The 27455-nt window shown below is 36.2% G+C and overlaps 4 protein-coding genes across 5 annotated transcripts in view; 2 read left to right on the top strand and 2 right to left on the bottom strand.

Moving 5' to 3' along the window:
• LOC111189189 (tripartite motif-containing protein 16-like) overlaps positions 1 to 27455 on the top strand; it is a 141308-nt gene that overhangs the window by 32148 nt on the left and 81705 nt on the right. The gene's annotated exons all lie outside the window — the stretch shown is intronic.
• Positions 1 to 27455, top strand: part of LOC125782604 (tripartite motif-containing protein 16-like) — a 132413-nt gene that overhangs the window by 43980 nt on the left and 60978 nt on the right. The window lies entirely within an intron of this gene.
• LOC111190048 (polyunsaturated fatty acid lipoxygenase ALOX15B-like) overlaps positions 1 to 27455 on the bottom strand; it is a 153587-nt gene that overhangs the window by 115352 nt on the left and 10780 nt on the right. The window lies entirely within an intron of this gene.
• Positions 1398 to 15980, bottom strand: LOC111190674 (polyunsaturated fatty acid lipoxygenase ALOX15B-like). Its single transcript, XM_049467004.1, has 15 exons — positions 15876 to 15980; positions 15071 to 15221; positions 11427 to 11634; positions 11159 to 11240; positions 10334 to 10456; positions 10134 to 10240; positions 9869 to 10041; positions 9493 to 9636; positions 9166 to 9369; positions 5504 to 5590; positions 5215 to 5384; positions 3613 to 3731; positions 3433 to 3533; positions 3178 to 3348; positions 1398 to 2783 (listed from the first exon to the last, which is right to left on the bottom strand). Exons 2-15 carry the CDS (start codon positions 15212 to 15214, stop codon positions 2604 to 2606), a joined length of 2013 nt encoding a protein of 670 aa, XP_049322961.1. The 5' UTR covers positions 15215 to 15221; positions 15876 to 15980; the 3' UTR covers positions 1398 to 2603.

Here is a 27455-nt window from a genome sequence, read left to right as displayed (position 1 = left end):
TTCATTTGTTTATTTTTTATGTTGTTTGGTTTTCTTGAGTTCTAGTGATTCACATTATTAGTATTCACGTCTCTCAGAAACTCCTATTTATCATCTGATCTGTTTTAATCATGTTAATGAATCTGATTTCTAGAATGATGTGTTTTATTTGTATTATATTTATTTAGAATAAAAAGTGAAGATTAATCTAAACATGTGATTTTTACTCTCAGTAAGAGCAGATAGAAGCTGTTCAGTCTGATTACAGACTTTAATCCAGGAGAGACTCAGATTCAGGATCAGAGGCTGAGAGGGTTGAGAAATAAGAACCTCGTAATCTTGTTCTTAATAACATTCTTAAAGTTTTGAGTTTTTTCTTTGTAAATTAGGTATTTCTGAAGCTCAATCTTAACCTAAGAGAATTCTGACCCACTCATAATAGAACTTCTATTTGTGCAGTTTTACCAAAAATACAGCAGGTCTCGCATAATTCCTTTAAAAATCAGTCGAGCTGAATCTGAGCTGAGAAAAATCACATTTATATATAAAAAATATTTATTTTTAGAAAAAGTCACCACAACGTTTAGTTCAGTTATAAGCATTAATGTTTGTAGTTTAGTAGTTTTATATTTGAATCCCTGTTTTAACACCAGATAATCAGAGACGAACATTTTTAAATATTATTAACACAATAAACCCACTGTGTAAACAGATGCTACTTTTATTATATTAGATTATATTTTATTCTAACAATGTTATTAATTAATACTACAAAACACCAAAATGTACAAAAGTTCCATTTCTGCACCTCAACACTACAGTTACTGTTCATCTCAGAAACAGCTCAAAATCACATTTCTAATTTATCAAATACAACCATAGAATAAAATCATCAACCACATAAACCAGCAGCAGCATAAATCAGAACTAACAGGATAACAGAGATTATTATTATACCAGTTATTAAAATCTATTAATTATAAGTCTTCCTATTTTAACATTTACATGAACTTTTAGATATTTGTTTTTGAGAGTTTTTAAAACTATTGATTTTATGTTATCTTTGTTGTGTTTATTTTACATTCACATGGAACATATGATTTGTCTTGATTAATGTGTATGAGATTATCAGAGATATTAAATTATTAAACTCATTAAACACATTTTTATAGGCTTTATAAACACTATATATTTTAGTTGTTTATAATATAATTCTTCTCTTATGACACTTTTCTAGTATAGTAATGATAAAATGTATGTAAATGGTTCAGTTTTTAACTGGTGGTGTTTTTCTAGTGCAGTGGAATCAAAACTGTACGTAAGAAGGATATAAAAAATGAGCAGCACTGACACCTGAAAACAGCAAGTGAAAGTATAGTGACTTTACAGATCGTAAAAAAATGGTACAGAATTCAAAATAGCTTTTATCAGATTTATTTCAAGAAGAAAATCATACTACAAAAATGTTATTGATTCAAAAAGAAGAACAAATACCAGGAAGTAAACATAAAATAATCAAAACTATTAAATGTATCTGATCAATATAGGTACAGTAAAATAAGTGCAGTATCATGGCCTCACACAGGCAGAGTGTCTCGTTTCCTAATATGTCCTTTCCTTTCAGTTCTCTAAACAGAAGCCAGCTTGTTCTTTCCAGTCTACCTCTCTCGCCTGTCTCTATTAACCCTTTCATTTTTTAAACCATGACATGGCCTTTAAATTTGAAGCCATCCAATCAGACGTTACAGATCTACCCTTTTAAAAACAATTAGTTTTTAATATGTGACTCTGGAATTCATTCTATATTGAGGATGCATTTTATGCTAATTTACTCCTCTCCAAAGAAGGGCTACTTTACCACCATTCTTGTGAAATGACTCTGTGCTGTAAATGTAAATGTAGAGGTGTTTGACCCTGATCCAGTTTCTATATGTGGTTATAAAATGCATTAAGCTTCTTATCTACAGCTCTATTAATGATTAAAAATTGTTAATAGTACCTCTCCCTGATTATGCACTTAATTCCTGAAAAACATATGCATGGAAAAAAAATCTATATGTAAATTATGTTGCATGCAAATATCTGCATGGTAGTATTAGTATGTGTATAAAACAGGCCTTTCAGCATCTGTCATGTGATATTTAGTATTTAGTTAGCTGAGGAAAATAGAATTTGTAGAATTTGTAAAATGCTGAATGCACTGTAAAGTTTACAAGTTTAGTCTTTTTTGAATGATGTCACAGAAGAACCACTTTTGTAAAGAGTGTGAAACTAACTATAAATTGGTTTAAAAAAATTTACATCAAGTGAAAGATCTGTAGAAGATCTTTAAAAGGTTGTTTACACAAATCTCTGTATCAAACATCGTTCTTTATAGAACCACAAGTGGCTCTTCATTAGCATCACTCAAATAATCATCTAAAGAATCAACCTTTATGTTAAGAGCAGAAGTATTTAAATTGCAGCATTTTTGCTATAAATGAAAAGAATGAAAGAAACAGCTCATCACCCTTCTAAATATATTTTGATTATATAATTTTTTACTTTCTCTTTTCTTTCTCTTGTTCTTTCGTGCATGTTGGGCGCTATGCATTCTAGAAAAATGCCCTGTCAGTTTGTTCACTCTAAATGGCAATGCTATTATCCACATTCTTTGGACTCAAGTAAGTGTATGGAAGATCAAGCTTCTTGTTCCTTTTTTCAATTTTCTTATCAAGAACACGCAGATCCTCTTGAAACTTTGCAATCAGGTCCAGGGGTATGTCCTCACGGAATAATGCCTCGGGGAAATATCCAAGTGGGTACTGAAGACGCACAGAAGAACAACAAGACGTTTATGTTGAGAGTGTGTGAATCCATTAATTCAATAGCTTTCATAATTAAACTTCCTTCCACTTCTAGATCAGGAGAATCTCTCACTATCTTTAAGAAACTCCTGAAGACAGAGCTCTTCAAAGAGCAGCAACTCTCTTAACACTTCTAACCTCATCTCCTTCTCCTCCTCCTCTACGCCTCTATCCCATTATTTCCCTTTGATCTCCTTTAGGCCCTATCTAAAGATGTTTTTATCTTTAACTTCTATTGCTTTTGTACTTCACTATTGTAACTCGCTTTGGACAAAAGCATCTGTCAAATGCAATGTGATTTAATGTAATGTAATTAATTTTTTATGTTAATTTCAATAATTAATTCACAGACCCGATCAGAGGACTCGCGGCTCAGCAAGTACACAACTGCCATTATGTTAAGCGTGGTGGAGACATCAGGTAAAGTCTTAAGAATGGTGTCATCTGTGGTGTCTCCTTTTCTGGTTGGTGGAGGACATTGGAGAGAGCTTGGGAAGTTGGGCATCCAAGCCCCAAAATCAAACTGACAGAAAAGAGGTAGTATCAGGTCAATCATAATAAAAATAAAACATTAAATGAATTTTTAATTAAAAAAACATTTCTAAACCTGTCCGTTGTTGACTGCAGCATGTTGGGCAGACACAGTGAAGATCACCATGGTGACAAACTTTGACAGTTCTTCAACAGTGACAAAAGACTGTGGAAATCCTGTCAGAGACGTGAATGAAAAGGTTTTAAACAGATTTACAAAACAGGATAAAAGAAAAGAAAAGAAATGAAAGCTTACCAGTCTTACTCTTCTCCTGGAAGCAGTTTTCTACTATCTCATCTATCCATGCCTGTAGCTCCTTGTCTTTCTGTACGTCTTCATCATTGTAGTAAAAAGACAGGACTCCATGCACAAAACTAGTAGATATGAAATAAAGAACAAAGAGCTGTAAAATCTTTAACTAATAATGTCATTTTAAAAAGCATGCTACAGTAGAAGAGAAATATATACAAGTTCACAATTCAATGTGTGCTTGGTGAAAAGAAGGACTTTCTGTCTTGTTGGATGCCCTGTTTTTTCCCACACAGTGAACATGATTACATAGGATCAGTTACTTGTATTTTTATTTTTACATTTTGTACGTTTTTATTCATGGGATTCGCAAGCTTTAAAATGTTCGTGGGCAACTGGTGCAATGCACTATGGGACAGTGTTATCACACTCTAACTGGGCATGCAGACTGCAAATATTGAATGCATTACAGCAGCTGGAAGTCAATCATTGTCAACAAACATCAGTGACACCCAGAGGTGTTTAGTGATGTGAGCGTGAGTGATGCAACGTGAGCAAATTCAGTGACATGAGCAGCTCTTTTCCTAATGGATAGTGCTTATTTCATAAACATCAGCAGATTCTGAGCAAGTTAACATTAGTAACGTTAACATTGTAAATAGCTACAATGTTCTTATTAAATTACATAAAAACATTTTTGTTAGATTGTGAATTAAAATAAATAAACAAACCTGTCACGCCTCTCTGCCTAAAGACTCAGTTTCCCAGCAGCCTCTGGCTCAGAACTACAGTGGCTCTGAGGATCACGTTCTACGTCACCCAGCTATTAACTGATGGCTAATCGTTTCCACCTGATCTTTCCAGTATAAATACTCCCTCAGTGCAGCTCCATAGTTACTGTGTATTATCTAGATCTAGATTCTAGCTCTGTACAAAGCGTTCTATCTTGTCTTTGATTCCCGGTTTTCTGACCTTGTTTTGCATCGTTTACTCTTTATCCTTATCCCTGTACCGAACTCTGCTTCCTGTCTGACTACTCTTAGGTATGTTATTATTACTGCTGCCCTTCTGGTTTTGACTCTGCCTGTTTTTGACTATTCTTATTTGCCACACCCTGTTAATAGACCTGTGTTTTCTAACCAGCGTTTGTCTCCCCTGGTCCTGGTCTACGTTACAAAATCCTATTTTAACTATGGTTTTTCATTTTGGTTTGCTTGATGACAGTTAGATATATTTATATATATATATTTTTTTTTTTTTCTTGTGATGTGCTCACATTGTTAGGCAGAAGCTCAAACAGCTCCTTATTCTATACATAGTTCAGAACATCGATATTAAAGCAAATAAACAAGAAAAAAACATTAAATTCTCTAAATTCCTGTGAATGGCACATTTATCACTCTTTGCAGGATTAGTTTTAAAGTTACTACTGAACAGATGCTCAAGTATGATTTAAACACAGCTTTGCACATTAAAATACTATAAACATCACATGTCACTGTTGTGAAAGAAGTGTATGGAAGGGAATCATTGATAAATCCACTTTAATCCCTGCTGTTCAAAAACACAATTAAGATTAACTTCTAAATGTTTTTCTTGCTAGCACACCTGGAAATGATATTCCACAGATCCAGTCCATCATCTCTGTAGTAGTAGTTGGGAATCTTCTCCACGCCCCTCTCCCTGATGTTGTCCGGCAGGCAGAGAGAGCTGTATGTCAGAGAAGAGGCTGCTCTTTTCAGGAATTCAGTCATAGGTTTGTTGCCTATGGCAGTGTACTACATGCAGAGAAAAGCAAAATTAATCATTTGAAATAGCAGTACCTCAAAAATGAAAATAGTACATGTCATCTACATTTTACTGATAATCAAATATCAATTAAAGTAAACTTGTGAACCTGAGAGAAAACCCCATCCGGTGAAACCAAGAGATTTCTTGCCATGATGTTGATTTGGAGATTGTAGCGTACATGGGGAACCAGGAGCTTGAAAATAAAGAGTGATATTTATTTAGATTTACTGTATTTACTTTATATTTAATATATTTATTATTACTCTTTTGAATTATTTGTGTCAGTTCTAAGGACCATATCACTTATGCTGTGTAAGATATGTTGATATTTGAAGCCTCTATATGCAAAAACTGTTCATTGTGTTATTTTCTGCATTTGTATTATATTTAACATATTCTGTTCTGTATCCAATTGTGTAAAAAAAGGTTATGATTATAATTATCTGAGCAGCTCAACCAGCAACCAGGAGTGAATGTTCTGTTGTTCATATTAATAAACGTGTGTGTGAACATGTTACAAAAATGACAGCTAATGTTTAGAAACATCTCCGGTGCCGAAACAAACACGATCTGAACAACTGCATATGAACTAAAAAAAAGTGTATATAAGTTTTTCTTGGTCTAAGAGTCAAGAGGCTTTTATTGTCATTGCATCTGAGTACAGGTACACAGTATAATGAAATTACGTTCCTCCAGAACCATGGTGCAACATAGAACCACAGCAATAAACAACATAAAGTGCAGAAGTGACGACAGTGCAACATAAAGTTATAACACTAAATACAATAAATACAATAAATACAAAAGACGAGACAATTTAAGGACAAGACCTTAAAATACCGATATGGTATAATAGAGTGTAGTGAGGATAAGGTGCAGAGATGTGTAACATACTGTAACATATAGAAGATACATAATTAGAGCAGTTATGAGGTAGAGAGTTTAGAGTTTTTGAGAGTGCAGCAAATATTGCTGATAGGAATAAAGACATTTCAGCCTCTAAGTGCTGAGAGGGTGTGAGTTTGTGTGGGTTCAGTTCAGTTTGTGTGAGTGCGATGGGTGGGTGGGTGTTGGGCGGGGTGATGTTCAGTTCTGTCTCTGTGCGTTGAGAAGTCTGACTGCCTGGTGGATGAAGCTGTTGCAGAGTCTAACTATATATTTAATTTTTTTTCTTTATGTACACAGGAAATCTGTTTTTGTTAAATCTGGGTTACTATTAGTGTTGATTCAGCACTAGCAAATTTACTGTGTAATAAGGACAGAAATGTGCTTCATTTCAGATCTGAGATTCTGTGAGAAACCTAGGGATCATTTTGACACATATGCAGTATAGTTGAAACTGCATTCTTCAATTTACAGAATATTGCAAAACCATCAGTCCCGCATACTAGAAAAAAACTATGCAGGAGGAAGAGCTTTCCTTTTTTTTTTCTTTTTTTTTCCAATTTGAAACAGCCTCCATATTAATACAGTCATATGAAAAAGTTTGGCCACCCCTATTAATCTTAATCATTTTTAGTTCTAAATATTTGGGTGTTTGCAACAGCCATTTCAGTTTGATATATCTAATAACTGATGGACACAGTAATATTTCAGCATTGAAATGAGGTTTATTGTACTAACAGAAAATGTGCAATATGCATTAAACCAAAATTTGACCGGTGCAAAAGTATGGGCACCCTTATCATTTTATTGATTTGAATACTCCTAACTACTTTTTACTGACTTACTGAAGCACAAAAACGTTTGGTAACCTCATTGAGCTTTGAACTTCATAGCCAGGTGTATCCAATCATGAGAAAAGGTATTTAAGGTGGCCAATTGCAAGTTGTTCTCCTATTTGAATCTCCTCTGAAGAGTGGCATCATGGGCTCATCAAAACAACTCTCAAATGATCTAAAAACAAAGATTGTTCAACATAGTTGTTCAGGGGAAGGATACAAAAAGTTGTCTCAGAGATTTAATTAAGATTAATAGGGGTACCCAAACTTTTTCATATGACTGTATATGGGTCTCAGACACACTTTCAATATTTAAATCGCGACTCTTTACACATTTCTCTTTACACAAGCTTCTGAATAACTTCCTGATTATAATGTTTCTCTGTAGTTGTAGTCTACAGTCATATTATTACTGTTCTGTACCTTCTCTGATTACACACCACTGTTCTATCCTGCTCTGATTACAGGCTTTTTATGTTTTTGTCCCTTTAACTATTTCTCTTACAGGTCACACATTAAACATTTTTTCTTTCCTTTCTTTCTGTTTTCTATCTATCTATCTATCTATCTATCTATCTATCTATCTATCTATCTATCTATCTATCTATCTATCTATCTATCTATCTATCTATCTATCTATCTATCTATCTATCTATCTATCTATCTATCTCTTTCTTATGTATTGAGATGCCCTGTTCATGATGTGGCCCAGCCTGACTCTTCAGTGCCCTGTTGCCCCTGTGATCCACTCCTGCCACACTTCATAGCTGTACATAATGATCTTTAAACTGTATGGACATTAACGATGAGCATGTGCTCATCACCTAACTCATAACCTTTTCCTGCATTACCTCTGGCTCCCCATTATCTCTCTGTACAGTTGTTTTTGCTCTGTTATTTACTTGTTCTGTGCAGGTCGACTAGAGGAGGATGGGTTCCTCTTACTGCATCTTGGATCCTCCCAAAGTTTCTTACTCTTAGTATGAGTATGAGTTTTGTTGGCACAGTTGCCACTACCACCTTGCACTGTTGCCACTATCGCTATGGTGCTTACTCATAAGGACCTGAATCTCTGTAAAGCTGTTTTGTGACATTTGTTAATTTGAATTGAATTCATGCTTCCATCCAATAAGAGCAACAGCAACAACTAGACTGCAGTTCCTTCAGAAACTGCGAGTGTGATTGCAGAGCTGATTCGTGGCTGCTTGCTGTGGTTTTGCTAAGCAGTTGCCAAGGTGTTGCTAAGCGGTTGCCAGGTGGCTGCTAAGGTGTTGCTAAGATGTCCGCGGTGTTGCTATGTTCTTGCTAAGTGGTTGATAGGTGGTTGCGAAGGTGTTGCTCTGGACATGCGGGGTGTCCAAACTTTTGACCAATAGCTGCTTTATCCAATAGCTCCTCCATTCACACATAGTACTGGAGCTCTGGCTGGGGTGCCGGGGTGTCCAAACTTTTGATCAGTATCTGCTCCATACAGCAGATCCTCCATACACACACAGTACTGGAGAGCAGGGGACAGAAAGGGTTTCGTGCATGTGTGTGTGAGAGAATTCGTACAGCAATTGTACAAAAACTGTAAATCGATACGCTTTATATATTTTCCGAAAAAAAATGGTAAGTTCTATAGGTTGTCCGATTTTGGTCTTTTGTGACTTACACAGGCTTTCAAATTTCTTCCTACTCATTTTCAATGGGAAAAAGCATAGATTTACTAAGTTTTTACAAAAAACATTCAAAAAAACGTCCAATCAAAAAGCTGTAAACAAGCAGACATCGCTAAAGCAATGTGCAACCATAATAATAATAATAATAATAATAATAATAACAATAATAACAATAATAATAATAATAATAATAATAATAATAATAGTAATATTAACGCAGGCTAACAGTGTAGTATGGTTGTGCAATGCTAAAGCAATGCTCAACCATAAGAGAAAGAATAATCAGACTTAAGAAGAACAGTACTGTGACTGCCTACTGCAATCACACTAAATAGTGGTTACCAGGCATTATCAGTATGTAAAACATTTAGGAGCAAAGAAATCACCTTAAACAGAGGATGACATGAAGGCAGGTTGCGCAATACTGCCATAGTAAAGACTTCTCCCAGCAGGTGAGTGCGCAACAGATGGAAGTTCAGCTCATGTTCATTAAACTCTGCACCTCTGACAAAGATCTTTGCCAACAACCAATCCTTCTCATTATCAGAGGGCAGAAAGATGGGATTCCGTGCTCCAGGCTTCTGGTCCAACTGTAAAAAAAAACATGGGTCAGAAATGTTCTGATTTCTCAAGCCTAAAAGAATAAACTAAAAGAAGAAAATGGAATACTACTCTTTTAAAATAATGATTGAACGAATGTTTACTGTCGTCACCTGGATGGCAATTGGCATCAGTTTGTTCTCGGGAGTGCTGAAAAGCAAGCAGAGTGGAGCAGAAAGATACTGCTTTCTTTCGTCGATCTCATTTCCCTGAAGGCCATTCAATCTCTTGTAGTCACACAGGAAGATATTTCCTTTCTGATTAAAAACATAGTATTAATGATTCCAATTTTAATCTCAAAATATAAACTATTTATATATGCATTGTTAAAAAATAAACACTTAAAATAGAACATTCTGTGTGTAATGGATCTTATTAATATATATATTAAATTATTACTGAAATAAATAAACTTTTCAATGTGATTATAATGTTTTGAGAGGCATTTGTAGAGTATGACAAACTGTTATTGTCTTAATGTTCTTTTACCTCAATTTCCATTTCTAATGTGCTTTTCTCTGGTAAAGAACTTTTGACCATATCATTGGTGACTGGGAAATTCTCAGGTAGTTCTGAACAGCGCTTGATCATCGTTGGGTTCAGGCCATTAAGAAACTGGTATCCAAAGAAATCATCCCTCATCCAGTTCTTCTCCACATATTCTGTAAGAACAGGCATAAATATATTAAACAGAGCAATTACTGTATATTAGTATTGCTACTTATTTATTGGTGATATTAGAAAAGGAAAATACTTGTTGTTGTTGTCTTTTTCTTTTCTGAGAGCAGACTAGAGAGTTCTCCAATGTTATTCCATCTGTCCTTGTTATTAAATTCTGTTCCAAGTTTCAGCTCCTTGAAACTTAGACACAACATTGTAAGATTCTTGAATTAATGAGAATACAAATCTGTGCATACAGTGCACCAATGTATTACTCAAACACAGAGAACTTACGCTGCACCCAGGGTGAACAGGAATTCTTTTTCTTTGGTGAAAGAGAATCTGACTACAGGTGGCAACTCAGTGGGACTCTTAGCATTCACAATGTGAGGTAATCCTTCAGCATATATACCCCACCTATAAGAGACATGCATGCACAGAACATGGCTTTTGGAACTGCATTGTGCTGTTTTTAGGTTTAATTTGGATTGAGAAGAGCAAGTGTTCATAATGGCTCTAAAAGCCATTGTCAGCTTGTTATTGTCTGACCATTGTCAGCTTGTTACAGATTCTAAAACAGTTTTGTGTTTTCCCTTTAAATGACCAGATAATTACTAAAGTTAGATGATGTTCTAGGACAAGGAACTCAACAAATGGTGCTGAACAGCAGCCCATCATAACTTCTCCTACTGTAAAGAAAACAATGGAACTCAATGGAACTGTATGTTTTAATAGGTCCAAAAAACAAATGACTAATTCATTACTAAGATGTAAAGAGTCCTTAAGTAATTGTATTAGTTTAATTAAAACTGTCCTGGAAAGAACTGTGTTTACATAGTAGCGTAGTTAAAAAGCGAGAGTTACATGGAAGGTACACAAAGTCAGTAAACCTCAAACACTGTTGTGTTGGATTTCCAAGAAAAATCCCACCTAACCCCACCTTACTGGGTGAACAGTCTGAACTGTGAAGGTTTTTTAATTCATGTACATATTGATCCCCAAAGATATAGAAAAAAAATGTTCACCGATGTTTATACTTCCATTATAAAACAGTTTCAGTTATTTTTCATCCTTCTTTAGCTACACATAAAACCATAGTGTGTGAAAATGTTTGCTTACCTGAAGTCTTGACGACGCCTCTTCAGATTGTCTTGTCTGTGTGCAAGAAGTTCAGGAGCTGTGTCCTTGGTTCCTAATTTGGCTGGAATCAAAAGTTTATGTAATTATATTTATGGCAACAAATAAACTTATCTTTGCAGTATCATTTTATCATTGATAATTGAATATTTTTGCCTAGCGTATTTGATGCCCTTTTAAATGGTGCTTTGTGATTATTCAGTGCATTGTTAAACTCTCTGGTAATTGAAATATCAGAATCTGTACAAACCTACAGCTTCTCGGAGAGAGAGCCTCTTGTTGCTGCTCATCCAGCAATAGCATGGGAAAAGCTTACTGACTCCTTCAGGTGTTGTTACAATAATTTTGGAGCAGAACCAATCATCATCAATCAGTCCCAGGGCCACTGGCTTTGCTTCCAGTTCAACCAGTAAGAGATCACCTATATCTGATTTGCAGTGTACCGAGATGAGTTGCTCCTGATGGGATAAACAGTTCAAATACATTTTATCAAGAGAATTCTAGCAGTTTAGATACATAAACCAAGACAAGTGAAAATACCTGATATAGAGGAGAACTACCCAGCTCATCTATCTTTTCCAAGAAAGGATAAAATAAATAAATAAACTCCTCTCGCGGGGATCAAACCCGTCATCAAGTGCCGCGATCCAATACACTACCGCATCACCGGCTAATGAACTAAGTTACAGCTGGGAAAAAAATCACCTTATAATAAGAAAGGGAGCTCGAGAACGGGTGAAAAAACAAGAACGTGCAGAAACTAAAGTCACCCCGAGCGCAACAGAGAGACAAGGAGGCGTGTTAACTAAAGTTCGTCAGAGAGGCGTTTCTATTTTTTTTTTTTAATTATCGTTCATTATAGTTTAAACAGCCTCGCGGGCCAGATGTTTTACGCTTTCCGGCCACATCTGGTCCGCGGGCCACCTATTGCCGACCAATCCTATAGAGATTTAGAACAACATTTGTGGAATTACTTTTAATCACAAATAAACCTTTTTTTCTGTACTTCTGTTTATTATTAGTTACATCCAAGCAGTGGTGTGCAGTTAGGTCCTTCTAACCCTTCAGAGAAGGGGTGACAGAAAGTAAATAATTACATACTTTATAATTAGGAAATATATATTATAGTTATTGTAATTATTTATTTTATAAATGAACTAAAATAAAGTTTTAACTAATTAGCAACTAATTCAAAAAGAAATTCATTAAAGAATAATGTGTGGGTCGGGTTTGTGGTTAATTTGCAGGTTCATGTGGATTGGTCGCCCCCAAAAATGATACCGCAGAACAGGGGCATCGCTCAGTTCAGCTGTACTATTAATGAGGAGGCAGGCCACTCACAGCTGAGTGAATGGGAAATCTCTTAGCGCCAATCATGGAGCTGGTTCAAGGAGAAAGTCCCAGCTTTCAAGAGAAACAGCCAATCAGCTTGCTGGTTTTGTGGAGCGCGGAGGAGTCAGCGGGTTGCAGCGAGTAGTACAATACTTTATGCTGGTAGTTTAAATAAGTTTCTTAACCCTGATCACTGCCCTTAAATGGTTTTCCACAGGATCCAACTGATCAGCTAATAAAAAAATGACATGAGAAAATCCCTTAGCCCCCTATGGACCATAAATCAATCATTATGTATATGCAGCAATGTATTAGACACATCATACAACCACATACTTTAAAGGTACATTATGTAGGAGCTGAGAGCGAGCGTGTGAAATAGCTACATCAGTCCAATTTCAAAACACCACAGAGACTAGCCTGCCCAGCCCCTCCCCAGATGCGAAGCTACCTTGGGTTGCCAAATTTGATCTACAATGAATCTACACAATCTACACAAAGTTTAGACGGGTAGGAGAGGCAGAGAACTTAAGAGTACGAGCGAAAGGAGAGAGGAGAAATACATTCTTTAAATAAAAGGACACCATTGTAAGAAGTGCTTTCAGTAGAAAAAATAAAAGGACCAAAGTTTTTTTTTTTTAAAGAGTGGAGTAAATGTAAATTTACAAATATACAACAGAATTGATATACCAAAACATAATAATAATAACAATAATAATAATAATAACCAAATCTGTTATATTGTTTTAAATATTAGGTGATAACTCATTTGTTTTTTTTGTCATATATGTATATAATTCAGGCATTGCACACATCATTTTATTTTAACAACAGTAAATATAATATGGAGTAAAATGTTTTGGTTGTAAAGTGACCTTTACTTGGATGTAACTAAAAATATACAGAATTTCTGAAAAAGTGGTTTATTTGTGATTAAAAGTAATTCCACAAATGTTGTTCTAAGACACTATAGGGTGGGCTTTGATTCATATTAGCAAATGTGTACCTCCCAATATCAAACCCGCTCCTACGCACTTGCTCTTAAGTACTACTCAAAGTGGATTCTGCTTGTAGTTCAGATAAGCGCCACAGAACGTAAATTTTGAGGGAGAAAACTACATGTTTCAGATCAAAAAGCACGGTAATTTCCATGGTTAATTCTATTCTATTCTATTCTATTTAGTGTAGTGCATCTACTGAGAATGTTGGCAATGTTATGTCTTTGTTGGGCTTCCTCTGGCTTTGGAGAAAAATCTATTTACATTTTTACACTCTTCCAACAAGATTTTTATTTTATATTTAAGGAAGTGTTGTTTTTCTTGTTGGGAAAACCGCACTACCCTCTGCGCCGTCTCCAGTGCGTTCCCCTGGATTCTTTTGATGGAAGCCCGAAGTAGAGATAAGTTATAGAGACACAGGATGCTTGATCTTCAGCAAATTAACAATTTATTAAAACAGAGCTCTGGGAACGACTTCCACTCACAATGAGTTCAAGAGAAGAAGATCAAAGATTATTTCACAGACATAAGCATTTATAGACAAACCCCACCTCAGGCTCACGGAGGAAGGCACCTTGGTCAGTTCACCAAAAAACTGGTTCTGGCTGGTCTTCATCAGAAGTTTGTCTGTCGAAATCCCTCTTACGCATACAGTAGGACTCAATCCTCTTTGCCTCACAACGGTTCTGGGCCTGAATGCTAACGGCCAGATATTGCAAGTAACTGATAGTTAAGACAGAGACCTATTTTAGAGAACTGTCTCAGCTGCCTTCCTCCGCTCTGCCGGTAACATGTCAACACCTTTCCTTTAGCTGGCCTCAAGCTTTATGTCAAACCCTGTTGCCTACCATAGTATCACACTCTTATAGCAATGCATTTAATTATACTTCATTAACGTGGTTAGTATTGGGATTATAGTAATGCATTTAATTATACTTCATTAACTTGATTAATATTAAGTATAGTAAAGTTATTGAATATAAAAAAATGTTTAAAGCATATTTCTAACATTCTTTACATCAGGTGTGGGCCATTCTTCCTCATGTAAGCAAGGTTGTGACATTTCTTTTCGAGCCTATAGACTGGATGTTAGAGTGACAGAGTAATCATTGATACACCAAATAATTTTTGGCATGTTGTAGCAGTTTTATGTTCTTTAATCAGATTGTAGCATCATATAGATTTTTGTTGTTTATTCATGTAGTCATATGTCACGGATATTTTACAATGCGTAACTATACACTTTTTTTATTTGAATTTCAGAATATGTATAATGATATTAATTCCAACAATGTGCATTTTATAATTTACGTTTTTTTAAGGCAGAATAGTGAATAAATACTGCATATTTTGCAGATTTGAATCAATATTTGTTTCAAGAGAGGTGTAAACAAAGATGTTCTTTTAACTTTTTGACGATTTTTGGGAAACACTTGCAGAACTTTCTCTTTTTATAATGTGCTGTCTGTTATTCGCTAAGATTGATCAAATTTTCAGTTCACTTCATGTCAGTCTTTTTGTAATGGAAACACACAATGCCAGAATCAGAAACCAGAAAACTTACAGATCCAGCCCAAAGACCTGTCAGAGTTTTGATCCAATGCTGTCCACTGGAACCGATTTTGCCAATTAAATTGATGTAGATTCTGTTGGAGGTGCCAGAACCCAAATAATCACCAGTGAAGACTTGAATGTTGTATTTACTCATGATTCTTCTGCAGTAAAATATCAAAGAGAAAGTATGTTATGGTTACATCCTTCTAGAAATAAATACACTACCTGAATTATTTTTAGATGGTCAATAAGATATTAGCTGAGAGTGTGTAACTTACTGAAAACATCTTTATAGCAGTAGTAGTGTAGTATCTGATACTGAAGTGAATATCACCAAGGTGTGCTGTTTATACATGCATGACATTAACTAGATTTGCTGGCCATTGTTGCTATTAAGTAGATTTTAATTATTTAGTAATTATTATTAATACTAAATTAAAGTTCAACAAAAATGTATTAAAGTTCAGTTACATATTGGATTCAGCAGCATCTTTAACAGTTTGGTGTAATATACCTTTTACATATTTGGTGACTGCAGGTTAACTTTAATAGATATAAACTCGGACATTCTCAAGTGAAAAAAAATATATTTTTTTGCATAGTTGAATAAAAGTCTTTTAACAGTCTATTAAATGTATTTAGATACTATTGCTGCATCATTGATATGTTGTTCATATAAGGTTATATAATGTTCAAACTGTAACATGTAATTACATCTAATTATATATCAATACACAGTGAAATATACCAACAAAATAATAAATCTAAATACTGCAAATATTGCATAGGTTTATGTAACTCATTAAATTACTCACCTGATGCAGATTAGAAAATATTCAGCAGCTCTTTCTTGTTTGTAGATTTGCAGCAAGTGCTGTAAGTTCACCAAATGAGACACAGCTTTCTAACATTTGACCCTTTATGTAGTCACAGACAGGATAGCAGGTGGGCGTGTCTGTATTATGAAATTCATAGGAATTATAACTGAAAGGGTTACTTTGATATGTGATGGGCGTGGCTTTAAGAATCCTACAATTAACCTACTAAAAACTTCTCAATAACTAAAGGGAACTCTTAAATCACACATTGAACTGAAATGTTCAAACATCTTTAACTTTGAAATCTTTAGTGATATATATTTTTTCAGTTAGTTACAAACAAACTTACAAACCAGTCAAAGGAAACCAAAATCATAAACCAATGGGGCGCTGGACTCAAATTCATATTGAAAATATAAGAAAATCATTTAAATCAAAGGCTCATTCGATTTCCGTAACTTCAATCAGATTAAATCAAAATGTTAGTCAGTAGTGTGCTTTACACAGTGGTGTGCAGTGAATATAGTGGGTACCCTTTCTGCACCACCCCCCCGGCCGCTCATCAGGTGACATATAGATATACATTACAATACATATTCTCTGCCTTGACTGAGTTATATGAACTTAATACACACAAAAATGAACTTAATACCACATAAACAGCCCACAAATACAAACCACAAAAATATACAATAGACCCAACAATCAATGCTTCATTTTCCTACAAGTACAGCCGTTCAACAAATATCACTCATTTGTATGACGACAGTACGCCAGAGCAGCCAAAACATTAAGTACACACAAAAACTCACCAGTCAGGCAGCCTACCCTACTGGAAAAACAGCTCATACCAGCTTAAGCTGTGTATTGGAACATGGTAGCTGGTTTGTAACTGGTAACTGGTGTATAGCTGGTCAGATATCTAAAACCAGCTTGTAACTGGTCTGTATCTGGTAACTGGTGTAAAGCTGGTCAGAACATCTAAAACCAGCTTGTAGCTGGTCTGTACCTGGTAACTGGTTCATAGCTGGTCAGATATCTAAAACCAGCTTGTAACTGGTCTGTATCTGGTAACTGGTGTAAAGCTGGTCAGAACATCTAAAACCAGCTTGTAACTGGTCTGTATCTGGTAACTGGTGTAAAGCTGGTCAGAACATCTAAAACCAGCTTGTAACTGGTCTGTATCTGGTAACTGGTGTATAGCTGGTCAGAACATCTAAAACCAGCTTGTAACTGGTCTGTATCTGGTAACAGGTGTATAGCTGGTCAGAACATCTAAAACCAGCTTGTAGAGAGATGCATTGTACTGTTAAAAGACATTTCTAATGATGTACCCCTTTTACAGAATGGGAGATCAAGATCTTTTCTTGCAGACATTTTGGTATGCTCATCTGTTAATGACGACTTGCGGGCAGTTGCTCCTAATGAAGTATGGAATGTTTGAAATATGCTTTAAACTTTTACTATGATCAATACTTTACTATAATTAATACTAATCAAGTTAAGGAAGTATAATCAATTCCATTACTATAAGCTCAATACTTATAAAGTAAATGAAGTATAATCAAATGCATTATGAATTGAGGTGTGATGCTATGGTAGGCAACTTGACTTCACATAAAGCTTGCCCCACTGACTTCTCTATTTTAACTGTCATTACCTTGCAAAATCTGGCCGTTAGCGCCTGATCGTTAAGACCGGACGGTTGTTAGCCAAACTGTATGTGTAAGAGAAATGAATTGAGAGACAACGTTTGATCAAGACCAGCCAGAACCAGTTTATTGGGGAACTGTCTAAGGTGCCCTCCTCCGTGACCTTGCCTATGCGGAAATGTGATATATGCACATATATGAGTTTGGCATATATAATATATATGATCATAGAAAGAAAAACATATATGAACAATATATGTCCAACATATATGAAACCTATTAAAAATTGGAACAATTTCATATACGGGCATATATGCCTTGTCCATAAATTATGTATGGTTATGTATGTGAAATACATATGTTGTCATATATGTCACATATATATCTGACCCATAAATTATGTTTGGTTATGTACGTGAAATACATATTTTGTTCTATATGTCACATATATGACTGACCCATAAATTATGTATGGTTATGTGTGTAAATGACATATTTTGACCTATATTTCTGTCCCATAAATTATGTTTGGTTATGTATGTAAAATACATATTTTGACCTTTATGTCATATATATGTCTGACCCATAAATGATGTATGGTTATGTATGGGAAATCCATATTTTGTTATACGTGTCACATATATGACTGACCCATAAATTATGTATTGTTATATATGTAAAATACTTATTTTGACATTTATGTCATATATACAGAGGTGGAAAGTAACGAATTACATTTACTCACGTTACTGTAATTAAGTAGATTTTATGAGTAATTTGTAATTTTTAGAGGAGTTTTTAAAATAGGTAATTTTACTTTTACTCAACTACATTTTGACACAAGTAATCTACTTCGTTACATTAGAAAACTCCCTCGTTACTGAGTAAAAAAATGCTGGGAAAAAACACTGCCTGAATTAAAAAAAATAATAAATAAATAAATACGGCGCACGGATAAAATAGCCTAATTTCATTCCGGCAACATAAAAAAACACACAGATAAATCGCGCCATCCGGAAAGCTTGTGGTTGGATAACAAGTATAAACATATAGCATTCAGACCCTCTATTGGTCTGTATTTAACGCATGACCTGCACGTCACGCTATGTCACTACCCGATCTGTGCCCCCTGCCTGATTTGTGCCGCGCATGCGCACTGCAAAATGGGCAGGGTTGCACAGATCGGGCAGCCACGGCTGTCAACAGTTTTCGGCGCTGTGAGATCGCTGATCAAGCTTAACTTCCGTTTTCTGAATTCTAGATAGACTGATAGGTGTTTAAACTAATTATATTTGGAAAATAATATGTTAAAATGTATAAGCCTGCGGTGTTTTTATTTATTTATTTTTTCATATACCAAGTCTAAACTCCTTCGCATTTTATTAGTTTTCCTTTATGTAATCTATATAGAGTGGGAGATAAATTACAAACAAAATACAAACATCAACCAGACATATAATTTATAATTAATAATAATTATTAATTAATCATTTTATTTTACTCTCAGAGAAAGCATGAGAGCGAACCCCCATCCCTCTCAACACACACACACTCACTCACTTTCCTTGCCCGTTCCTTTGTTGCATGATGGCGTGAATGCTGAATTTAATGAAAATGTACTATTTACAACTCTGTAAAACTTAAAAGCCTTAATTCTGACACCAAGGTGTACAAACTGTTTGCAACAGTGTGGGCGGAAGTACACCTTGGCATTACCTACCCGATCTGTTCCCCTGCTCATCTCACTCAGTTTGCAGTGCGTATGCACGGCACAAATCGGGCCGGGGGCACAGATCGGGTAGTGACACGCTAAACTCCAGAAGTGCGCCAGTGAGAAAGTTGGTTATGCGTCTCCAGCTGCAGCGAGGAGCTTCGGAATGTTTGGATGTAAAGAACTACCTCTTTTCGGATGCAGCAGCTCAACACCACGAGATTTCAGAAATTCACCATCTAATCAGAAACAGCAAATTGAGGTAAACTGAACGTTTCCTACAGTTATATGTTGATCCTAGTGATGATGAATTTGTAATGTTTGCTGTGGTACAGGCCAATACATGCCGAGGTTAGCTTGCTAGGTCTAGGCTATGATTCAGTGTTGTAAGTTTGTTTGAAGAGCGCGTGTGAGCTTTTAATTTTATGAGTTTAGGTGTAGAGGGGGGTGATCTAGGTTCAAAAAGTAAAAATCCATCTCAGGATTTCGCTCCCATTGCCTGGCTGGCTCTAGCTTGTTCAACCTAATCCCTGGGATGGATTTTTAATTTCTGGATTACCCACTTTTAGCTCCGTGTGAGTTTCAAGCTGAGCTAAGAGAGCGTTGTTAGTAGGTGTGGAGAAACTTATGAAGAAACTTATTCTACCTTGGATGTATTGACAAATATCTTACAATCACGATTACTTATCTTAGTATCTATAATTACATAATCATTGTGTGAAACCTTGTATTTTATATGCATTAACCAATACTCACATTATATTTCATCATTTTTATTACTCACAGTGTATTTTACACGCATTTATATAGAAGATTAACCAATAATCACAATATATTCTTTACATATATAGTAAAACATTGTTTGATCAGGCATGTGACTAACACAGACCTTATTACGACAAATTAACCCACATGATACATAAGGCGTTTACTAACACATAGGACCTATTATATGGCGGACTAACCACGCGCTACTAACACATTACCATATAACATATGAAATTCATTGTGTGACTTGTGTAGCTCATGCTTGAAGCATTTCGTTCACTGCATGTCTCTGACTAACGGCCATCAATCATCAGCTAGTGCACTCTGCATGAACTAAATTGATACAAAGGAGACTTCGGGACGAACAGTGCGGCCTTTCTCTCTCTGTGCGTGCAAAGTACTTCACCTACCAAAGCGGGAGGACGCGCGCACATAGGGAGTGCGGCACTGTCTAATTACTAGAACAATATCACACTGTCTGACTGGACCCAGTCAATTCTTAAAACAATACCACACTGTCCGGCTGGACACAATCAAGGCCAAACACTAGTGGTCCGGTCAGACCTGTGAAACTTGAACACTAACACGTGAAAATATGCATACTAACATGAGATGATTTTAGTAACGCCTCATCAGCAGGTTTCACGTCATTTGGGGTATAAACATGGAGTCAGATCAGAGGGGGGTCAGAACTTATACTGGGACGGCTGTTAGACAGTCTTTCATGTGTTGGTTCTCCTGAATATTCAGTACTTTGTAATAAATACTTGGTTTGCTTTCAACTTCACTCCACCTGTCTGACTCTCTCTATCAAACGAACACGTAGGGGAGTTGTACCCCGGATGAGAGGTGGGTGTTGACCCACCTTTCATTTTCTTTTCTACAACAATTTGGTGACCTCCGACGAGTCGGACGAAGGGCAGCATCCGACACTGATCCACCCACGGCCGAACTTCACAAACAGGTAAGCAGAGCCGGTTTAATCAAATTCTGCATATTGGCTATTTCAAATTTGGGTGGAGCGGCGGTCTGGCTGCTGTCCGGAGTGGGGCACGAAGCGTGCCAGAGTATTTATTTAAAATACAGTACAGTTGAGACGGGGGTCTCCTGGCCCTATTACAGGGTTTCGTGTTTATTTATAGTACAGTTGAGACGGGGGTCTCCTGGCCCTATTACAGGGTTTCGTGTTTATTTATAGTACAGTTGAGACGGGGGTCTCCTGGCCCTATTACAGGGTTTCGTGTTTATTTACAGTACAGTTGAGACGGGGGTCTCCTGGCCCTATTACAGGGTTTCGTTTTTAAGGATTGGAAGCTGGCGTGTCCCCCCGGCTTCTGACGAGAAGTTCGGATAAAGGCTAGGTGTAAGCCCACCTCGAGATTGATCCGCTCGTGAACAGGTTCAGAAAATAACAAAAACAAATAAAAAACAAATAAAATAAAATAACATAAAAAATAAAAAATATAAAAATAAAAATAATAATAAACAAACAGAATAGAAGCAGACGCTGTTCCTGCTCTAGACATTTGGTAAAATTAGTAGGCGCTGTATCTACTATGCAGTACTAAGACAGAGTGCGTGAAACAGAAGTGTGTGCGTATGTGTTGGAGTGTGTGTGAAACTGTGTGTGAGCGGGGCTCCTGTGAGCGGTGTGATTGGTTGAGTGTACGAAGTCGTGAGTGACAACAAAATAGGAATGGATGAGTCCCACTGCAGGGGAGGAGTCCTAGATGAAGTAGGTGGAGTTGGTCCAGCCTATTGGTTTTAGACTGAGAGGTTGGTTTTATTTGTGAATTAACACTTGTGAGATATCATAGAAAATAGAACATCAGTTCAGTAGGGAAATAGAGTAATTCACAGTGAAAATGGGGGACAGAGGTGAACAGGGGGAAAAGGCTTTTGTACGGGTAGATAGATATATATATATATATAGAAGAAGATATATAAGGCTATAAAAACCTAACTATACTAGGTAAGGATCTATCTGTAAACGGAGCAGTGCAGTAGATATTACTAATTGTCATAAATAATTAAATTTTTAACAGAGTACAGTGCGATGACATCGATTACAAAAGTAACTGATGTGACATAGAACTATAATATAATATAATAAATGCATACGTTATAAGACTAAAATGAAAATGTGAAAATGTGAATACCCAATCATGAGGACAGTATACTTTCATGTAAGCGAGGTTGGGGAAGTGTTAATATTAATAATTGAGTTGTTGAATAATGGTGGGTGACTGGATAGATAATTGGAGAATTTAGAGAATCTAATAAAGGGATTATGGGGTTGGTTAGCAAAAAAGAAAAATAAAAAAAAGAAAAGGGGGAGTCAGAATTGAGGAAAATAATTAGCTTAATTTTGAGTATTGGACTATATCTTGGGGGCCCTAACCTAACAGGGACATATGTCTAACTCTATATTCTATGAACAAATCTAATAATGAAAATAATGAAGGTGTGTGGCTGTTTCAGAATCGTTTCCTATTGCAGAAATACTAAGCAATTTGGATTGGCCATTTTTGCAGTGCTTTGTAAAAACTGAGCAGTACATTTTTCCCCATATAGTTCACTATTAATTACATTATATTATAATAATATTGTACAGAAGATGTATGCTAGAAATTCCAAAATATACTATGCCATACAGTACTGCTGTGTAAGAGGTCCTCAGAGCAGGACAAATAAACATGGTTTGTTATTTGATTTTTAAATAACCAGTTCAATAAATAGAAAATGCTACATAGTGAATAGTGAATGAGTTAATGAGTGAGCCATTCCAAACACAGCTTTTTCTATCAGGTGATTTAGTCAATTATCTTACTGTTCGTTTCTTATTCAGACTGATCTCAGTTCAGTCCTAGCTGAATGAGACTTATATAAGATAGATGTAATATCTCATTTCGTTCTCATGTATCTCAGTCTGTGCTGATATTTTGACCCTCTTAAGAGGGATAGTTGATTTCAGAAACCAATGAGGAAAGACCTTATTTATTTGAAAAGGAAACTCAGTGTTGCATCTATTTCTGAAAGGGGACATGATCAAATTTATTTTAAAAAATGAGCTTTCTATTTTGCTTTCAATATGCTTTACTTTCTGCAATGAAGAACTTGCTTTACTTTCTTTCTTTATAGTATTAAATTAGACTAGAAAGACATCTGGAAAACAGCATAAATTTAGTTGCCATGCTTATACAATGCCACCTATAAAGCAAATGCATTCGGAAATTTTCTGTCTGCAGCATGAACAAAATCAGCTAAGCAATATAAAATTGTTTCATCTGCATAATGATAAAGTTTGCAGTCTGAGAAGCAGAGCCAGCAATATAATTTATGTATATATTAAATAAAACTGGACCAAAACTTAACCTTGTGGTACACCTTTAAGGTACAGATGCAAAATCTGAATAATTATTCATTGACATGCACTGTTTTCTATCAGTGAGGGAGTTTTGGGTCTATTCCAGAGCAGTGTCATCAAGGCAAATGATTTAAGCTAAATTAAGTGGGAGAGAAAAGGTGATAATGATGGTAATAAATAAAATATGTACAGTGAGTCCAAGAAGTATTTGATCCCTTGTTGATTTTCTTCATTGGCCCACTAATAAAGACATGATCATTCTATACTTTTAATGGTAGATGTATTCTTACATGGAGAGACAGAATATTAAAAAGAAAATCCAGAAAATAAATCTAAGGAATATATATTAATTGATTTGTATTTCATGGAGTGAAATAAGTATTTGATCCCTTAGTATTCATTAGCAGTTCTGGCTTTTACAGACCAGTTAGACACTCCCAATCAACTTGTTACCTGACCTGAAGCCACCTGTTCTCACTAATCACTTGTGTGAAAAACACCTGTCCACAGAATCAGACAGATCACACAGATTTCAAGTCTCCAACATGGGTAAAACCAAAGAGCTGTCACAGGACCTCAGAGTCAGAATTGTTGACCTTCACAAAGCTGGAATGGGCTACAAAAAGATTAGTAAGGTGTTGGATGTGAAAGTAACAACTATTGGTGCAATTATCAGAAAGTTTAAAGAGTATAACATGACAATCAACAGACCTCGGCCCGGTGCTCCAAAGAAGATTTCGCCTCGTGGGGTGGCAATGATGCTGAGAACGGTCAGAAATCGTCCTGCAACCACTCGGCAGGAGTTAGCAAATGACCTGAAGGCAGCTGGGACCACAGTTTGCAAGGAAACAATTGGCAACACTTTGCGCAACAATGGATTCACATCCTGCAGTGCCCGAAAGGTACCCCTGCTGAAGAGAGCACATGTGGAGGCGCGCCTCAAGTATGCCAATGATCATTTGAAAGATGAAACAAGTTATTGGGAGAAGGTTTTGTGGTCAGACGAGACCAAAATTGAACTTTTTGGCCTCAACTCCACCCGCCATGTGTGGAGGAAGAAAAATGCTGCCTATGACCCCAAGAACACTGTGCCCACCGTCAAGCATGGAGGTGGAAGCATAATGTTTTGGGGGTGTTTCTCTGCCAAGGGTACAGGGCTACTTCACCGCATCACTGGGAAGATGGATGGAGCCATGTACCGCACAATCCTGAGGGACAACCTCCTCCCCTCTGCCAGGGATCTGAAAATGGGCCGTGGTTGGGTCTTCCAACATGATAACGACCCTAAACATACAGCAAAGGATTGGCTCAAGAAAAATCACATTAAGGTCATGGAGTGGCCCAGCCAGTCGCCAGACCTCAATCCGATCGAAAATCTATGGAGGGAGCTGAAGGTCAGAGTTGCCAAGCGACAGCCCACCAACCTTCATGATTTAGAGAGGATCTGCAAAGAAGAGTGGGCCGAAATTCCCCCTGGTGTGTGTGCTAAACTTGTGGTTAACTACAACAAACGTCTCACCGCTGTGCTTGCAAACAAAGGCTTTGCCACTAAGTATTGAGTGTGTTTGGCAAGAGGGATCAAATACTTATTTTCCTCATTGAAATACAAATTAATTAAAATATATTCTTTAAAATTATATTCTGGATTTTTGTCTTGATATTCTGTCTCTCCATGTTAGAATATATCTACCATTAAAAGTGCAGAAGGATAGTGTCTTTATTAGTGGGCAAACAAAGAAAATCAGCAAGGGAGCAAATACTTCTTGGACTCACTGTATACAGTAATAATCTATAATAAACCATGGGTACTTGGTGCCTTGCACAGGCTTTCACGTTCAACATCACCATGTGAATTTATGACAGTATGACATACCTGGGTTTGCGCTCCCTAACTGTACCCTGCAGGAACACTACAGCACTGAATGTTGATAAAACTGTGCTGCTACGCTGTGTGTGGTTCAGTGGGCTAGGCTGGTTAGCCAAAGACGGGTAAGATCCCAACGTACTACAACGGGACAACCTAAGGCAGGCACAGTCTTGATCTGACCACCACATGCAAATCAACAGACCACGGAGAAAATATCTCTGAAGAGTTAGAGGAGGGGAAGCGCAGCTCAGGCGAGAGTGAGTGGATGAATGAAGTGATGGGGTGTGTGTCAGTGGAGGCCTGAGCAGGGTAGACCAGCCCAATGGACAGTCAGAGGGTGAAGCAATTTTGCGTTAAGTTCTCTGAAACAGAAATTCTGTTTCAGAAAAAGGGGGAGATGAAAATAGATAATCATTATTACCACCATTATTTGCCCAATAATTATTTTATACTTTTTTATCTTTTTTAAAAACCTATTACTTTTTTTATCTCTCACCACTATTACCACCATTTTTTGACCAATCATTATTTTACATATATAGAGCATTTTTACACTTTTAGCTTGTTTATCTTTTTTAACTTTTGGTTTTAAAAACAACCACTATGCAGATGAGCAATTACTTTCAGCAATATTGGAAAAGTCTTAGCTTTCAAGACACACTCAATCCTAATTTTAAAATATGAAATGTAGACACTTTAGAATTCACAAAATTAAACTTTCACTATTCAACATGTAAGCCACTTTTTGAGCAAGAGAAACAATGAGTGAGATTTGATAAATTGTTTAAGGAAATAGATGTATAGTTGATAATTGTGAAAAGCAGTCTGCTGGCATTGTATATGCATAAATACATATATACAGATTCTGTTTGGTAATATTTATCAGTAAATGTAAAGCATTGTTCGGATTTACTTGCTATAATAACGTGGACAAAGCAATGCATAACATTTGTGTTTATTAATATTGCTAATATTATTGTCTGTAATGGAACGATTGATACAGAGAAAAATAATCACGTTCCACTTATCCCAATTCTTAAAGCACTAAATAAAATCAACTAAATCTAGAAATTAAGTCTTTATAAAATCTTGAGAACTGAAAAAAGTCAGAAATATAATTTCTTAGTAAAATAGCACACCGCAGAAAATTAAAGTGGCAAGTAAAATAATATAGCCACAAGCGGTGATTCTAAAGTCCAAGCAAAAGTAACCCAAGAAAGCCCAGTACATCAATATGGAACCATTCCTGACATAGAAGCCACATTATATGTAGTTTGTGCAGAGTTTAAAACTTTGGGCCCTGATATTCTATCAATCAGTGTGGATATGGAGGGGAAAATAGAGCAGCTGATCATTACGATCTATATAAAAAACATGAATTAGATGTATTTCCAAATGTTTGTTCCCTATTTACTATCTATGTAGTATTATCAATACAATATAAGAAGATATGCAGGAAGCATTGAGTGGGAGGTTTAACAGCAGGTGCGTTTAAAGCAGCAGTTTTGTGCTGTGAAGCAGTAAAATATGGTTTGTACAATGATGCTGCAGAGTTGAGGTGTGTGATCTTTAGCTTGGTTAGTGTTTGTGAGAGTGGAAGTGTTTGAGTTTGTACGTGTGCGCATGCATGAGAAATAGTGTGTGTCTAGTGGTAAACTGGGTGGTGAACATTGGTTTGTAAGAGCTAATTTGGATATAAGAGAGCCACAGGGAAGCAGTTACAAGAAAAGGGAAAGGAGTGTGAGCTAAAGGAAGCTAAAAGCAAGTAATTAATGGTGATGATAATTAAATGTAGTATTTTAAATTTGAAAATTACTAAATGTTAGGGATTTAAAGCACATTTGACAGTAAAGATCATGATTGAGTATAACTGAAAATCAGGACAACTGAAGAAGGTAAGATAACAAAAATTGGGCTAATATCTGTGCACAGACAAAATTTAAATATGACATAATTAACTTCCAAGGGGAAATTAGAGCTCAAGTTAAGTGTGATAAATGTATAGAGAACCTTAAACATGATTATAATGAATATAAAAGTCTCGTTTCAGATCTGTTTACACAGGGGGAGAAGGAGAACATGGTGCAAAGGTGGACCAGTCTGGACACAGAGTGAGGGCTCCTCCGCAATTACGCACGAAAGGGGTACGAGAATGGGTGAATTGAGCCTTTCCAGGTGACTGAGAGAACAACGTACGCAGATCAACTGAAAG

Source organism: Astyanax mexicanus, chromosome 1 (genome assembly GCF_023375975.1).
Source record: "Astyanax mexicanus isolate ESR-SI-001 chromosome 1, AstMex3_surface, whole genome shotgun sequence".
NCBI classification, from domain to species: Eukaryota; Metazoa; Chordata; class Actinopteri; order Characiformes; family Acestrorhamphidae; genus Astyanax; species Astyanax mexicanus.
Note: the sequence above shows the minus strand (reverse complement) of the source record. Positions and strands in the feature narration are given on the sequence as shown.